Raw genomic sequence first — 15,596 nt, 5'->3', positions numbered from 1 at the left:
TTTTGAGAGAATTCACCGGTGGATCCGGGGCGCCAGCCGCCGTCGCATCGCCACAACGATCCTTTTTCACCAACTATACACGAACTCCACGGCGACAACTGCCATCACATTAATCTACGACGACATTCCTTCCTCACTATCGAAGATGATACCCCCGATCCATCACAACCAAAATCTTAGACGTTCCCTACTCTGCCGGCATCGGATGATACCCAGTGCATCACACTCCTTTTTATGACTTTACGATCCTTGAACAGAGAAAAGCATCTCGAACTATAGAGAGAGAAGACGGAAGAAAGAAGATACACCACAAACACACTCCTTACGGATTACATTGGCATCTACAATCCAAACTTGCATAGCGATTTGTTTTCGTGTTTGATGCAAAACACATACACACACACACAACCCACACTCGGCGTTTTGAAGGAGTTTTTATCACAACACAAGAGAAATACTGGATGGATGGTTCGTCCTCCACTGCATTGGGCGGAGTTATAAGTTTTTCTTTTTTTGTTTTCCACTTGAGATTCATCTGACGTACCGCGACGAAGGCTTGCCTCTCGCCGGACTTACTGTAACCGAGGGAAAAAGAGTTTTGGATGTAATGAGTTGTTTGCTCAATTGGGAAAAGGATGCTTTTGAGCGTCGAATTTTGGAATGAGTTTCAAGGTCATCTGTAGCTTGCAGACTTAGCTTGGGTCTTGCTGCCGCCCCCTTCTGAGCAGGGGGATAGGCTGTTGGTGCGTGGAAGAATATGAACCAGTTTGACAATGCGCATTAATTCCGCTCTTCGTTTTTTCCCCTTGCTCCTATTCAACTCCCAATTTGTGACATGTCACTAGCTGGATCGAGGCAAGATCCAGGTAGTTGGGAGGTTGGAATGTTTTTCTTTTCCCACTTCATGAACCAGGCGGCGGCGCGAGAGGGGGGCCCAGTAAGGGTGGGCGAGCGAGCCTGTGGAAGGAATGGTGCCGGATCGATCTGGTGGAATTATGATATGTTACGGCCGACGACTGATGCATGTACGGGGAGGCCACGAGATTTGCTTTTCGCGTTGACGAGTTTAGCGTTTCGTTGGCGTTGAAGTTTACATGCGTAGTGTCGCTTTTGCTCATATCCAGGTGAGCTGTTTTTTGCTTTTCCTCGCGCCGTCGGAACCGGATTTTGTCTACCTTGCCTACATTTGAGCATATGTGTCTCTCGTCTGATTTAGGAAGTCGAATGCGAGGTCTTTTTCTCACGCTTGCTACGGTGCCGTGGCATGGTTTTGATCGCCCCGGGCCTTGCATTGTTTCTCCCTGCAGTCCTGCGGGCTTGATGAAGGCCAGCATCCTCAGCTCCTTTGGGGGATCAGAGGGGGGAGGGATCGTCGTCAGGGGTTTAAATTTCCATCTTCGTGAGGTGTGTTTCTTTAAAAAAAAAAAAAAAAAATTCTGCTTGCTTGTCACCTTTCTTATTCCTGTGCTTGCCTCGAAGGGGCAGCACGGCGGTTTGAGGATGGTTGAGGGACAAGCTTGGGTTGGCGTCCGGGGTTTCTGTATAGGGATTGGTTGGTGGCTGAAGTTGCATATGATCGGCCAAGAACTGGCCTGAGGAAGTAAGGCGAAGCGGGGCGAGGTGAGGCGAGCTGAAGGAGGCTAGATGGGGGTTGGCTCTGTGGTCGGTGTTGGGATCGGGATTTGACGGGTTGTCGATGATGGATGTGGATGAGGGTGCGATTTACGACGCTGGAGTCCGATGCATGATGCTAATGGCGGTGATGACCTCGGGGCTGTAACGGCCGTATAAATGAGATTGGTATCTGAGTAAACATAGGCTGAGGAACTCGGCGGAAGAGATCATTATCAATCTGACTAGTCCTAGCCCATTGGGGTGTCATCGACTTCGGTGTATCTCGTCCTTCCGAGCTAGCTGTGATTTTCTTCTGCATGGCTTTCTAGTTGCTGCATTCTCGTCTCTATCGACTCCTTGGATTATACTCAACTCTCAAGGTGTTGTCTGAGAGTACGGGTGGAGGGATCACCGATCAGGTAGATTCTCCAATGGCAGTGCTCAAGAGAGTTTGTGCCGGAATGAACTTCGACATGTTGTATTCCGATTGGTGACGGTTTCGTCGTCCCGCGTACCTTCAATGTGACAGGCCGTCTACTCTGGCGGGCTTTTTCCCGAATAGACTCCACTGCACCTTACTCACGCCTTGAAGTTAGCTATGACCTGGAAGCAACCTGAAGAGAACCCAGAGAGCCACTGCGTATACCGTGAATAGCCTCAAGATAGATATTGTTACTGATCGTTTTAGTAATGACCGCAAGATGGGCTTCGCTGACTAGTATCATCAGACATCCGGTGTACTGGCCACTGGTCTAATGGCAAATAAGGCGTCGATGAGGCACCTCCCTTGACGACAATCCTGGATCTTCTCTAGTCTGTCGTCCAAGTGCTATGGATGAGCTTCTAGGAAATGTCAACTAGTGACGGACAGTTCAGATTCTTAAACTACATATTCGGGATAGCAAATCACAAAAACCCCTTTCGAGGCACAAAGGGGTAGCGTGGCTTCGGGGGGCTGATCTGCAACCCTCTTTCAGTGCTCGGGATCGATTCATGTGATCTGACGAACGGATTGAACTCCAAATGAGCAATGCAAGAGAAAGGACCAGGCCATCTTCGACTCAATTTTTGTTCCAAGGGGAACAGCGGCATCCGGGTCTTGAAGCCTCTCATCTGGTGTCAGACAGCATGTATTCAGCATACTCCGATGACATCACGAGCGAATATGTTGCTCGATACTCTGTCTCAACAGAAACCTAATTCTCCTACTCTCTGTCAATGTAAAGTTGCCATCCTCCGTGCACTTGAAATTGCGATTATGGCCATTGACGGGTAGTCACCAGCTTTTCGTCTCCGAGAAGGCCGCAAACCACTCGCCTACTCGGAGTCCTCAACCCCCCCAAGGCCTTACCGTGCCTAGCCACATAGTGGTCTCTCTGTCTTGTTCTTTCCTTCTCCTGTGACTTCTCAAAATAGGAAAAGATGAAGGACAACTGCGTTGGGCACGCACACCGCAGTCTTTCTATTCAGTGTCTAGTCGGTGTAGCATTTACTACAGACGTCTGATTTGCCAGCAAGGTAAGTTTATCGATGTAACTCTCTATATACATGTACATATAGCGAAGCCGAACATGAAGCTTGTCAAGTCCATCGCATTGCTTGGTTTCCATCCTGCACGACGGATCATCTGGGCACGCTGTAGACTTTTGTGCTGACGAGCTGGATTCCTCGCTCTCATCAGCCCAACCCAACCCCCTGCGTTCTTGGATATGCCCTTCGACGTACCAAAACTTATAGCACCTCCTTGTCGTTAGTGACAACCCCCTAAGTCTTCTTTTCCAATACACTCCAACTGTGGCCTTCTCGCTGGACGACGAATCAGCCTGCAAAGACGGCTTTAGACTGTGTTCGTCGCGTTAAGGCACCTTTGCTTAGCCAACAGCACACGGAATGGTCACTTTGATGGTAGATATCAAGAACATCGGTCGATATCTGGTAGAATTGAGGTTTTCCTCAGGCTTTCTATTTGATGCCATTATTGAGCTACCTGATATATTAGGAAAGTAGTGTGTCTATTCAAATATTGATAACATACTAATGAGAAATTGACCTTCTCAAAGCTAGACGTAGTAACTGAATGACTTATTGCCATGCTCTGAATCGAATGCTCGGGTGTGATCGCTGTCTGGTCTGTCGTCTATCTATAGTACCGGGACCCTATCACAGTCGTACAGCATCCAAATGTGAAGAATGAAGGAAGGGCTGCCTATACCTAGCAGAAGAGTGGTTGTCGTTCGTGATGGTCCCCTCTTTTTCTCTCTGCATTGCTCTGGCTTCTGTCCGGGCGTTTAAGCGGGTTGGAACAAGCATAATAACCCCAAATAGTAGTCAAATCTCTACACACCCACCAACTCGAATGCTGGGTGTAACATCATGAATTCTTGAACAAGAATGTAAGCGATGGCTAGCTCAGTGGCGCCGAACTGGCCGTGGAGCCTATAGGCTCCTTTTGCGCCACCCTACGTAGGCGAGCCGCGATCACTTCGTGAGCAGCTCGTTGATCGTATGAAGGTTGCTATGGGCATGGTTGACTGGATGGACAACCGCGTTGCTATCATTGTGATCTCAAATTTTAAAGGTCCCTCTCCTGAGGTACTCAAAGCTTCCTCCACCAGTCATTATCGCTACTTCGAAAGGTATAAGGAACGAATATGCCAGAGACTAATGCGGACGAAGCAAGCGCGGCGGCCCTTAGTACGTCGAAAGTTCAAAACATGCGGAATGAATACTTCGCAAGAGGGGTCCTAAGAGTGCCAAGCCACGCGGCCTCTTCGAGGCAGTACGCGAGGAAGCTATGAGTATCCACGGTCTCGTCATAACAAGTCGTGGGACGGCTCACTAGACTGCAGCTAGAGCCTGCCCAAGCTCTTCGTGAGAAGGTACCAATGATACTTCGCCACAAGGCTCAACCTGTCAGCCAGTCCCGCCGTCCAGCCCTCCCTCTGGCATCAGACAAACATAGCTTAGTGAGGGATCGCATGCTTGAACTCGGAACCATGCCTAAAATGGTCAGTTCGAAGCGCATCCAAGCATAGTTGACTTTCACTTGTAACCAAGCCGAGACGGGCGGCGAGAGGGCCATCACAAAATTGCCAGCAACAAAAGAACCAACAGCACAGCTCGCCACTATCATCTTTCACGAGGAATATAATCCATCAAAAGACACTACATAATCTCAAGAGACCAAGACTCCATTCACGCGGCGCCCCGTGGGGACAGTTGGCGTGTAAACCCTATGCTAAAGCTATCTACCCTATCTACCTATCTACGACGGTCAAGCCCATTTTGGTCTGTTTGCATGCATCGTGACGCCTTCGCTACTCTTTAATATCGGCCGTCTGTTTGTCCCGCACATTGTGTCCAACATCCAGTTTCTCTCTGATTGTTCTTCACTCCATTGGAACACAATGACGACTTTCCCTGCCGCCGAGCAACTTTGAAGCTCGTCTGGTTACCGAGTAATCCCATTACTTGACCTTCCACCATGATCCACGGAAGCAAACGGCTCGTATACTAAAAAAGAAAGCAACTTGTCTCCAAGTTACACTGCCCATAAACACCCCGTCACATGATGCTGGCTCCGTCGGTATGCTGTGTAAAAAGAAAACGAAGGAATGATCCCTCTCAGCTCCCTTCCAATCACTTGTGTCGCAGGAAAAAAAAGCCAAAGTGTTTGTTTCACGTCGCAACTCCATCAGATTCTTTCTTTCGACTTGATCTTCTTCTCTTGCGACCCAATTACAAGCCTTTTTTTTGCTCCCTTGATATGTTTCTTCCTCTCTTCTCTGCTCTTTCTCTCAAAAAGCGTCGTCATTACTCATTCGTAAAGGACGCCTCGGTGGTATTTTCCTCCCCAAGTCATATCATGAAAGCTCGCTTAAAATGGGCCCATTTTTCTTCATTTACCATCGTCTTCATATGCGCACGTGTGAACTGTGTCCACATGCTCTCGTCATGTAGAGTAGTATGCGCGGAGTTGCTGCTGATCCTCGGGACGCATTTGGTTCACAAAGTCGTTGAACTGGGGAATCATTTCCCGATACATGTTTATCACCTAAGGCATGTTAGTGAGTTTCACAGCACGTGGGGAGAGACAGAGATACTGACCTTCTGGAAATGCTCATGCAGTTCGTGCTTGATCGGGTTCTTCAGATTGATGTCACGGTACCTTGCAATAGCAACGAAGAGCTGGGGAAGCGCCTTCTCCATGGCCTGGGGGTTCTGTCCAACGACCAGGGTAAAGCCTTTGAAGGCAGTGGCCTTCTCTTCCAGGAACTCGACGTGCTCCATGGCTGAGAGGAAGTCCTCGGCAAAGGTCGGCAGCAGAGGTGCTAGGATTTCGGAGCTGTGAAGGCCGAGACGGCCGAGAGCAATGGCTGCATTCTCAGTGACGGCGGGCTGTACGCCCGGGTTCGAGATAATCTCGACGAAGCGCTGCAGGAGCTCGGGGACAAAAGGAGAGATGGCCTTGCTGTTGATCATGACAATCTCACCGGCTGACCAGCAAGCGTTGTTAACCACACTAAAGCCGCTGTCAATCTCTTCGTCGAGGATGTTGTCCAGATCCAGCTGCTTCAGCAAGATGGGGAAAATAGAGCTCAAGTGCTTCTCGAGCTGGGGAAAAATGTATTTAGCGCAGTCTCCAAGCAGAGCGTACGCCGACTGCCGGACATCATCCTGAGGGTCCTCCAGACAGAAGCTGAGGAGCTCGAAAAAGGTTCCCTCTGAGCCCCTGACCAGCTCCTGCTTCTTGTCCTCCTCCAGAGACTGGATGATGGCGCTCAACAAGTCCAGACTGGTGACTAGGAAATCCTTGTCTGGGGAGTCTAGTGTTGGGTTGTTAGTGGTCTGCAGACTTTGCTCGAGGTTCGTATGGATAATGTTGACGCATCTCGCGAAGATTGGCTGCGCATAGGGGGTGAAGGCTGAGCCGAGCGCCATAGCCACATAAGACAAGCACTCTAGCAGAGGGAAGAGCTCGCGCGAGTCGTCGCTGACCTTCTGGTAGCGTTCAATCAAGGCAGGCATCAGCAGGCTCATGGCGTTTGGCTGAGCAATAACGGGACCAATGTTCTCCGCCAAAGTTTGGACGCAGTCGTACAGGATGTACATGTTTCTATCCTTGTACCGAGCAAAACATTGGACGAACTGCTGCAGGATAGGTATGCAGTAGGGCTCGAGGACCTTGCCGGACTTCTCTTCGAGGTTGGCGAAAGCGGATGCTGCAGCCTCCTGGACCTTCTTGTTCTTGTCGAGCATCTTGCGGAGAATGCCTTCCATCATGGGTTCAAAGTAGGTAATCTTTTGGTTCTGGTCGAGGTTCGCGGCCCACTGTGAGTAGCGGCCGAGAGTCCAGCAGGTGATTTGCCTGACGATGGGCTCGTTGTCTCCAAGGAGTGAGAGGAGATAGGGGACGAGCTCCGGCAGATGGGGGGTAACGGCGTTGATGGTTCCTTCGGCGACCGCACCGAGGGCGAGGACAGCAGCCTCTCTATACTGCCACTCCTCGTGCTTGAGGTTGCTCGTTAAATACGGCAGAATAGCAGTGAAGACGGGGTCGGAAAAGTCTCGCGCAAAGACGTCGAGGGCAGCGGCAGAGCACTTGCGGATGGTCCAGCGTTCGTCGGGATTCTCGTCGCCGTCGTCAAGGTCGTCAATTTCGCCCTCTTCCAGGTCATCATCCATGCTGGCCAGCTTCTCGTAAGCATTTCCGTTCTGTGCGGTGTCGGCCGAGGCCTCGCCGCCCTTACCCCTGGCTGCCGACTTCTTGGCGAACTGCGGCTTGATATCCTCCTCGCGGTCTTCCTCTTCCTCGTCGTCTGATGCACCACCGAGAAGGGCGATATCTTCGCCGCTGTAGACCATGCACTCCAGCAACACTGGGATGATCTTGTCGAGGTAGGGCGTCAGGGAGCGCCACAGGTCCTCATGTTCGCCCACGGCCAGCCAGAACTCGGCGGCCTCGCACGCCAAATCTTCGTCGTCACTCTTTTGCTGGGTGATGATGTAGTCGACGAGGCCAGCAATGTGCGGCTGCAGCTTGTCGGGGCGGGTCTCGACCAGCTGGACGAAGGCGTGGCACACCTGGCGGCGCACATCGGGGTGCTGGTCGCCGGCCAGGATGAAGAGGTGGTTCAGTAGGCTGTCAATGTTGTTGAGCATAGCCTGAGACTTGCGTGGGGTGAAGACGTTGATGGCAGTCAGGGCCTTTGCGCGGACCTTGGGCAGCTCGCTCTTGGTGGCCTCGATGAACTTGGGGAGCAAAAAGTTCAGGGGGCGTTGGCCGTTATGCTCACGCTCTAAAACCTTGACGTTGTCCTCGCAGATCTTGGCCATGGCAGACATGGCGCCCTCCTGGCCTTCGTTGGAAACTTGGCCGTTCTCGTTGGAGATGAGACTGAGCAGCTGGGGTAGCAATTCGGGCCAGCTCAAGATACCGCCTCTCCTAATGATCTCGGTCGCAATGTTGCCGGCGTAGTTGCGGATCTGCGAGTTCTTGTCTTGGATACCGAGGGGAACGGCCATCTTGATGAAGGCCAAGCTGCTCTCGGGGATCTGCTTGTAGCCGGTGCGCACATTGTTCTTCAGCATGATGGCGGCGGCGGAGCGCACGAGGTGAAAGTCTTGGGCGGAGCATTGTACACCCTGGGGAGGATCGGCGCTGGAGAAGAGGTAGGCGAGATAGTTATTGAAGTCGGGGGAGGCCTTAGCCTGTGTGAGCATCTGCGCATCAATGGCGGTTAGCAAGTGTTGCGATGGGCAAACGGGGTGGATGGTGGGCGGCTCACGATCTCTGCCTGCTTCTGCGCATTCTTGTCGAAGCCGCTGAGCGAGTCCTTGAGGCAAGCAGCCAGCTGGCTCAAGGACTCCGGGGCCGGCTGCCAGGCCATGACTGGCGCCTATTTGAAGGTGGTGGAGAAGAGAGGAGGTCAAAAAGACTGGCGACGTGCGAGGTGGTCGAGAATCGGTGGAGGATTCGAGCGACGGAGCGGTGGTGTGAGATCGGTCGACCGGGTGGTTGTCGAGCACGGCGGGAGGGTAGAGAGGGGCAGTCGTTGAAGTTGTTTAGCCAGGCCACAGTTGGTAGTGAGGGCAGTGGGCGTTGACATTGGCGACGGGCTGGCAACACTGACTGGCGAAATGGTGGGGTCGCCCTGTCAGCTTTTTTTTCGCGATAACTATGGTGCGGCGGAGTAGCGGGTAAGGTACCTCTGGACGAGACCGCTTCCTAGCGGTACCTTGGACATGGTATCTTGGGTGGGCAGAGAAGGGCATATGCGACCTGAGGTAAGGTACCTCGGGCAGGCGTGGACGGTGGGATCAGTTGAAGTCCCCGGCCAAAAGTACAGAGTCGCAGCGCTAGTGGTCCGTCGTAGTGCATCTGGGCCCGTACGTTAAGGTCAGGTAGCGAGGGTGCGAGGGCACTGCACCGCTCACCTCAGTGTCATGTTACCTTGACGCAAAGGCAGATGTCTTGGCCTCCCAGATGGCTGCCCTGTGGGAGAGACATGGGCAGCTTGAGGCGTCTGTTCTCCCGTGGAATGACCTGAGCAGGTGAGGCGAGAGAGGTACTAGTAGTCAGGAGGGTTGAATAAGCAGAGGGAGATGCACATGTGCGAGTGAGAGGCACGGGAAATGCCTAATTTTAGCCATGCCGTGCCGTCTTCTCTGAGGTTTCCTTCCCGTCCCAACACCGATTGTGGCGATGAATACCAGGTACTTAAAAGTTTAATGAGTCGTGTTGTGCGGTGTAGTGTGCCGTGTAAGTATCAACTGTCTACGCGCTCTTCAATCATCACAAGCTTTTGGCCATTCGTTTCCGGTACCTATGTATGTGAATATATTTACAACTCGATGCTGTGAACAACAGGCTGTGAGGTTGAAGCTCATAAAATGTTGGATGGGCATCTAAACGGGGTCAATTTGGGGTTAGGAAAGGGACGATGCTCAGGAAACCAAATAATGACAGGTAAGGTAAGGCAGGCGCGGAATCAGGAGAAATCCGATGAGATGAATGGAGGGGGCTGGAAACTGGAAAACGGTGGTGATCGGGGAAGCCAAACGGTTGGAAACGGCAGACGGCCGGTGGAAAAAGGGACCTGACAACTGAGCTGGTCCTGCTGATCAGTCCTTCCGCCGATGTGTCTCCGTCTCACAGTTTGCACTGCTACCCTACCATGAGAAAAAAAATCCTGAGCTACTGGACTGTGCCTGTGCAGTGTCGACATTTGGATTCATCCTGCGTGGCCCGTGCTCCTCTCTACCCCTCGTTCCTTCAGGGCAGGTACGCAGGCTCACAACGCCATGTCGATAAAGCGTCTGAGCCTGTCGTTCTTGCCAAGATTCAATCTTTTCTCACACAGCACGTGGAACACGCTTGCGATTGCCGCCTTGCTGCAGCGCTGGAATCTGACTGATGCATGCCTTCCATTCTCGGATCTTCTGCTTGCCAGATCTGTGGTGCGATTTTCAATATGCTCATGGCGTTGAACATCATGGTCTGCTACAAAGATATGGCCTACGCTGAGTTCGAGAGCCTAGTGTAGGATGGCTGACATGGAACACAAAAGAGACACGTTGACTGACCCCTGCAACGGTCAACTCCTTGAGTCCAGGCGTTTGCTTGCATCTTTTGACGTTGCCATAACTGCGGTGGGACTCTACAACGTCGCACAGGCGTTAGGAAACCTTTCTTCGTGCACTCCGCAAGTGACGAGATCGATCGCCATTAGTATGCAGTAAATGAATACCGTCCTCTTGACAGGTCCGGTTTCTTCAATGCCCATGGTAATTAGGTCTCCGTTGAATCTTCAAAAGAAGCGAGGAGCAAACCCTGAGGGTCAACCTGTAGTCCCAGGCCCATCCATTACCCAATCCCCTTCGGAGGCGTTCTTGAAAAAAAAGGGGAAAAAAAGGAATGAGCCGAACTTCTATCACGAAACAGGACCAAACAATCTTAAATGGAAAACCATGTGTTCAAAATCAACGGACGACTGCAGCTCAGCTTGCTCGGGCGGGTCTTAGCCACGTTCTAGCCTCAGACAGCAAACACTTCCAAGAAGGCAGTCAAAATTTCTGGCACGGGAGCCAATGACACCAAATCAGAAAGAAGAAGAAAAGAATTCAAAGAGGTCAGATGCCATATGGCCTGCCAAACTCCCCATCCGGGTCACTCGCATTGTTTGCGCGCTTTGTCATAGCAACCTCGAGCGCAGCCTCGACAGACTAGAGATGATGTCCTTGTTGTCTATGACGTTGGGTATCGCCGTCTTTCTCCTTAACACCCTTCGCGCTGTACAGAATTCTCGCCGGTTATCTCAGCCCGGCAACCCCGTAGTTGTAGCCGACGGCCCGAAGCCACATGTCGACGTTATCGCTCGGTCCGCCGCGCAAACCCCGGGCCCCCTCGTAAGCCCGGCACGCCGCATGCCACTCACAAGCCCTGTGTGACTGTTACCCGTCCGCTTCAGGAAGTTGCAGGCAGCGAGGCCTCGTCTTTTGATCCGCGCTCTCCGAACATCGCAAGTAGCGGTCGACAAATGCGGTAAACAAGGAAATGACTGTGTGACGGTAGACCGGCTCCCTTGCGCCAAAATAATCCCCTGTCAGCTACGGCATGTTCAAGCACCGTTGATCATGGGCTCTCCCTTGAGCTTCGCCGTGACGACGTCGACGATGGCCCGGAACGCCTCCATTTCTTCCTCCACCGAGAGACTCATGGCCGCGCCGCCAAGGTTGACCGAGCAGCCAACGTAGACCGGCATGCCGGCCCGCTTGGCCAGCAGCTTGGCCATCCTCGTCGTGAACTCCAGCGTCGACTCCACCGAGTAGATGGCCGTTGAGATGGGCTGAGCCGGGTCGAGTCTCTATTTGTGTGTCAGCACAGAGCTCGTATTCATGGGCTTGATATTTGGTGGCATGTGGGATAAAGTACGTTTGGTAGTGCGTATACGAAAGACCCAAGTGCCGCCGGCCCTGACTGTTCGTCTTGCGTCACTGAGGTCAGGAAGAGGGTCGCCACCTTGGCCTTGGTGCTTAGGTGAATATGGATGCGGGTGTCGAGAGAGCGGGGTAGCGGAATGGAGAGCTGCGTGACGGTACTTGTAAAAGCCATCTCGTAAATTTCTCGTGAGATTGGATTCAACTTGGGAAGAGGCGTTGTTTGAAATTGGTCCAGTGAGGATGGGGATGTAGACGCCATGGAGTGTGGAGGGTAGGGAATCGTGCCAGATATTGCATGCGCACTGTATTTACACTGTAATCTCCAATACCACCAAGAAAACACGCAGAACGTTGGGATGTTTAGTTCGCGACGCCATGCTCTGCTTCATAGGACACTAAAAATTTTCTGTTCACTAATCCGTCTATATAAATCATTCAATGATGATCTATCAAGACCTCCGACTTGCAGTATAGGTGGAACAGAACCAGCCTTGCGATAGGAAGGTAGCTTGCTCTGGGATTGCGATATAATTAGTTTGGCTTAGCACTCTTACCACATACGACCATACCCATTGGAAAACTCGGGATCCCGTCCGCTCTCCCATAGATAAGCTAATGAGGGCCGGATTAGTAGTTGGGTCGGTGACGACCAGCGAACACCTGGTGTTGTATGTTTTTTTCGGTAATCTTTTGCCAGAATCTGCATCTGGGGGTTAAACGGCAACATGGAGTAGGAGGACGGATGTTGCACGCACTTTTGTGGTGTTTTAGCCCTTCAACTTGCACCAATGTCGGGGTCTCATTTGACCTAGCTCTATTCCTATATCGGCACATCTATTATCTCTATGTAGTTGGTCAAGAACGCCATATTGTACACGAGTATCGTACTAGCCAAGCACATGAACAGAACAGGTCCAGGCGACTCGGAGACCGTAGCAGCTCGCCTTATTCTGCTCGCTTGCTTCCGCATTGATGACTACGCCCCTATGAGCTTGGTGGCGCTTCCTTCTCAAGCAGGACCTCAGTCTCTGTGACAGACGCAATCTCATCCGGATTCTGCTTCGGCTGGGCCGCCGTCAGAAGCAACTTGCTGAAGACTGCAACGAAGCCGCCGCCAACAATCCGCGACCCGACCTTGGGCCGGCAAACAATTCCCCTCGCCGCCGCACCTGTCTCGCCCTTCTCGATCGCCTTGCGAATGTTCACAACCTTGACGTCCCAGTTTCGGCCGCCCGTGCCATCCTGGAACATGTCATCGCCTGACGTCGAGGTCTGCAGCTCCACGACGCGGTCCAACACCAGTGGCTGCTCTGTGTCCTTGGCCCATACCACAAAGTCGAGGATCTGCGTGATGGACGGGAAGAAGATGATGACCTTTCCGTCGGGTTGGAGGGCCTTGACGGCGATGTCCGCGTAGTCCTGTGACGCGGGGAGGTCGAGGATCACGTGCGAGAGGAACGCCTCGCCGTCATTCTGAGATAGACGTGATGAGAGGTACGATCGGATCGTGCAGACGTGAAAGTCGACGTCGGAGATGTACAGGCCCCTCTTGAAGTGCCTCACGAGGCCATGAGCCATTCTGCTCGACGTCGGGTTGACGTCCAGCGTGTGTAGGATCACCCGGCGATTCTTCAGATGCTCCTTGTAAAGCGCCGCAAGCTCCGGGTCTTCTATATCGATGGAGTGCGGCACAGCCTTGTGCGCCTCCTCCTCCTCCACCTCGTCTGACGCGATTTCCTTCCGTAAGGTGTGTCTAGCGTACGGAGCGGTGCATAATGCGTCGCGCAGGCGAGGCGGCAGGGGCGGGTTCGCGCCGTGGATCGCCCGCGCAATATGCAGCGTCAGGGCACCCATGCCCGTGCCGGCCTCGAAGATCTCGACGGGCGGGCCGGCGTCAAAGTCCGGGTCCTCACCGGGCACCGGGAGGTTAAGATCGAGGAAGGACACGATGAGGTTGGCGTCCTGGGGATAGATCTGCCCAAATGGTCGCGCGCGCGTTTCAGTCTTGTGGGCTTCCCTTCTATAATATTTCAGGTCCTAGGAAGAAGCCGTTTCATACCGGTGTCGCCACGCGCGGGGAGTTGGCGACGTATTGCCCAAGGGACGCCTCGAGGAATCGCACATTGCGGCCGCTGCTGTCCTTGATCGAGTCGGAAAAGGTCTTGCCAATGATGTCGGAGCCGTTGACTTTACTGCCGTAAGAGAGTTTGATCACTGTGTCGGTTCGCAGAGGGGGCGAGAGGTGAAATTTGGGCTCCTTGGTCCCTCGTTGGCGTAGGATAATCACATCATGTTCTACACAGAGGATTAGGTTGACACGGTACGATGCAGACGGGTTTGGTTGGTAGCGCACCTCTGATGGCATGGCCAGAGCTGTAGGGGCGTCGCAGCGACGGTTTGGTTCGCCTCAAAAGACTCAATGGCACGTGTCTCGGCAGCATCATGTTTGAATTGTCTTTCGGCTTCTGCTTGTCGTTAAGGCGAGCTTGCAAGGATTTTGGGAAGCTCTTATCCCAAAGTCGCATTGATGAATATATCCTCGTTAACGGATAGAGAGGTGGATTTATCTACATATCCGTGTCTCCATCCAACCACACTCTACCCTCTAGGTAGCATGGGTAGGCAATTGAGTTAAGATACATCAACGATCTGTTGCCCTGATCTGGATTCACCATTACCGCTGGGCCTGGTGAATTACGCCATATTCATGCCTCTGATGACTGCTTTGGTTCAGGGCATGAGTAGCAACTGTTTCCTTCTCGGCATTTCCACTCCTTCTCAGAGCTCGAGAGCGGTTTGGGGTGTCTATGGCAGAGTCCCTCCATTTTCGATCTCAGCTTCTGCAGTATGTCCTTCCGTAATCCATCACCTTTTACTCCTGCCTATTCTGTCAATATTTTGATCGAATTGAACCTGTTTCAACATCCTCTTGCACTGCGCCTCGTATGGGGGCCACGCAACTCCTAATGTCGGTCCAACTTTTTCTGCCTCGAAAGGACAACTTCCTTCCGCTCACCGTCGCCATAAGTGTCCATCCACGCGATTGGATCCGAAAGCTTGTGGAAGGCAAATACGAGCTTCTCTTCCAATATAGATGCTCGTTGGGGACCAGGGCCATCGGCAACAGCGACGAAGGGTGCAAAGTCGAGCGCTGGACCTGGGCAATAGCCGCTTTGAATAGCGCCCTGCCAGATTACCGTGCTCGCGCGGTGATCATAAAGAATCCTGTTGCTGGTTCCGTTAGCTATTGGGGCAAACCCTCGGATTTCTCAAACACTTTGGCGATGTGGAGAAGAACTGGCGGGGAAGGCCTTCAATCTTTATTATGGCATCGACTGAGGCGTCAGAATTAATTCTGACCTTTAGAAACCCCCAACTTACCGCTTGATTGATTAATTTCAAAGGATTGGACAAGAGATTGTGTGATGCTATGTCTGATGAGATAAGGCTGAAAGAGGACCGAGCTGGAGTAGTTGGGGGGAAATAAAAGCCTCGCACTGAACGACCTGATGTGGTAGGGTAGCTTCGAGTCGAGTGTCAACATGAAATTGAAGCTAAAGGAATGAGGATAAAGTGCGTAGATGGGCGAAAGTGAGTTGACGCTATGTGTCAAAGACTTACGATGAGATGTGCCTGAGTCGACCACAAGACAAGGGCAATCGGAGATGCTGGAGACGGACGTGACTAGTTCGCCCACCTTTTAAGTGCGAATGCTTGTATACTCCTCCTCTCATTTGACTTTTCAACAGCCCATGAATTTGTTTTCTACGCAAGAACCTTGAGCACTCTCACTCCTGACTGTGACTTAGCTCCTGGGCTAATACCCTCCCTGTTCGTGTAAGTTTCTGACAGCCTCGAGGAAATGCAAAGGTCGGCCAAAAGATCAAGGAAGCCTCATTACGCCACTTCCAGGGCACAATCCTAACGGAGATGCCCTGCTTCTCTTCTTAAAGCAAAGGCAGGTTTCTCCCTACAGTGATCTAGTTTTCAAATTTCCCATACAAATTCTTTCTTTCTCAGAAATATTCAGTACTTGACAA

The 15,596-nt window shown here is 52.2% G+C and overlaps 3 protein-coding genes across 3 annotated transcripts; all 3 read right to left on the bottom strand.

Moving 5' to 3' along the window:
• Window positions 1-5,566: 5,566 nt before the first annotated feature.
• CORC01_07296 (uncharacterized protein) lies at window positions 5,567-8,504 on the bottom strand (the record flags this gene model as incomplete). The annotated part of the gene is made up of 3 exons (XM_022618933.1): window positions 5,567-5,668; window positions 5,722-8,337; window positions 8,403-8,504. 3 exons carry the CDS (start codon window positions 8,502-8,504, stop codon window positions 5,567-5,569), a joined length of 2,820 nt encoding a protein of 939 aa, XP_022474545.1.
• Window positions 8,505-11,234: 2,730 nt separating this feature from the next.
• CORC01_07295 (uncharacterized protein) lies at window positions 11,235-11,728 on the bottom strand (the record flags this gene model as incomplete). The annotated part of the gene is made up of 2 exons (XM_022618932.1): window positions 11,235-11,480; window positions 11,549-11,728. The coding sequence occupies 2 exons, from the start codon at window positions 11,726-11,728 to the stop codon at window positions 11,235-11,237; spliced, it is 426 nt and encodes a 141-aa protein (XP_022474544.1).
• An 812-nt stretch (window positions 11,729-12,540) lies between these two features.
• On the bottom strand, window positions 12,541-14,000 carry CORC01_07294 (tRNA (Adenine-N(1)-)-methyltransferase; the record flags this gene model as incomplete). The annotated part of the gene is made up of 3 exons (XM_022618931.1): window positions 12,541-13,530; window positions 13,616-13,851; window positions 13,910-14,000. The coding sequence occupies 3 exons, from the start codon at window positions 13,998-14,000 to the stop codon at window positions 12,541-12,543; spliced, it is 1,317 nt and encodes a 438-aa protein (XP_022474543.1).
• Between the last annotated feature and the right edge of the window lie 1,596 nt (window positions 14,001-15,596).

Source organism: Colletotrichum orchidophilum (genome assembly GCF_001831195.1).
Source record: "Colletotrichum orchidophilum strain IMI 309357 chromosome Unknown Scaffold_58.1, whole genome shotgun sequence".
Taxonomy (NCBI): domain Eukaryota; kingdom Fungi; phylum Ascomycota; class Sordariomycetes; order Glomerellales; family Glomerellaceae; genus Colletotrichum; species Colletotrichum orchidophilum.
The sequence above is the reverse complement of the archived record's forward strand: the minus strand, read 5'-3'. Positions and strand labels throughout refer to the sequence as shown.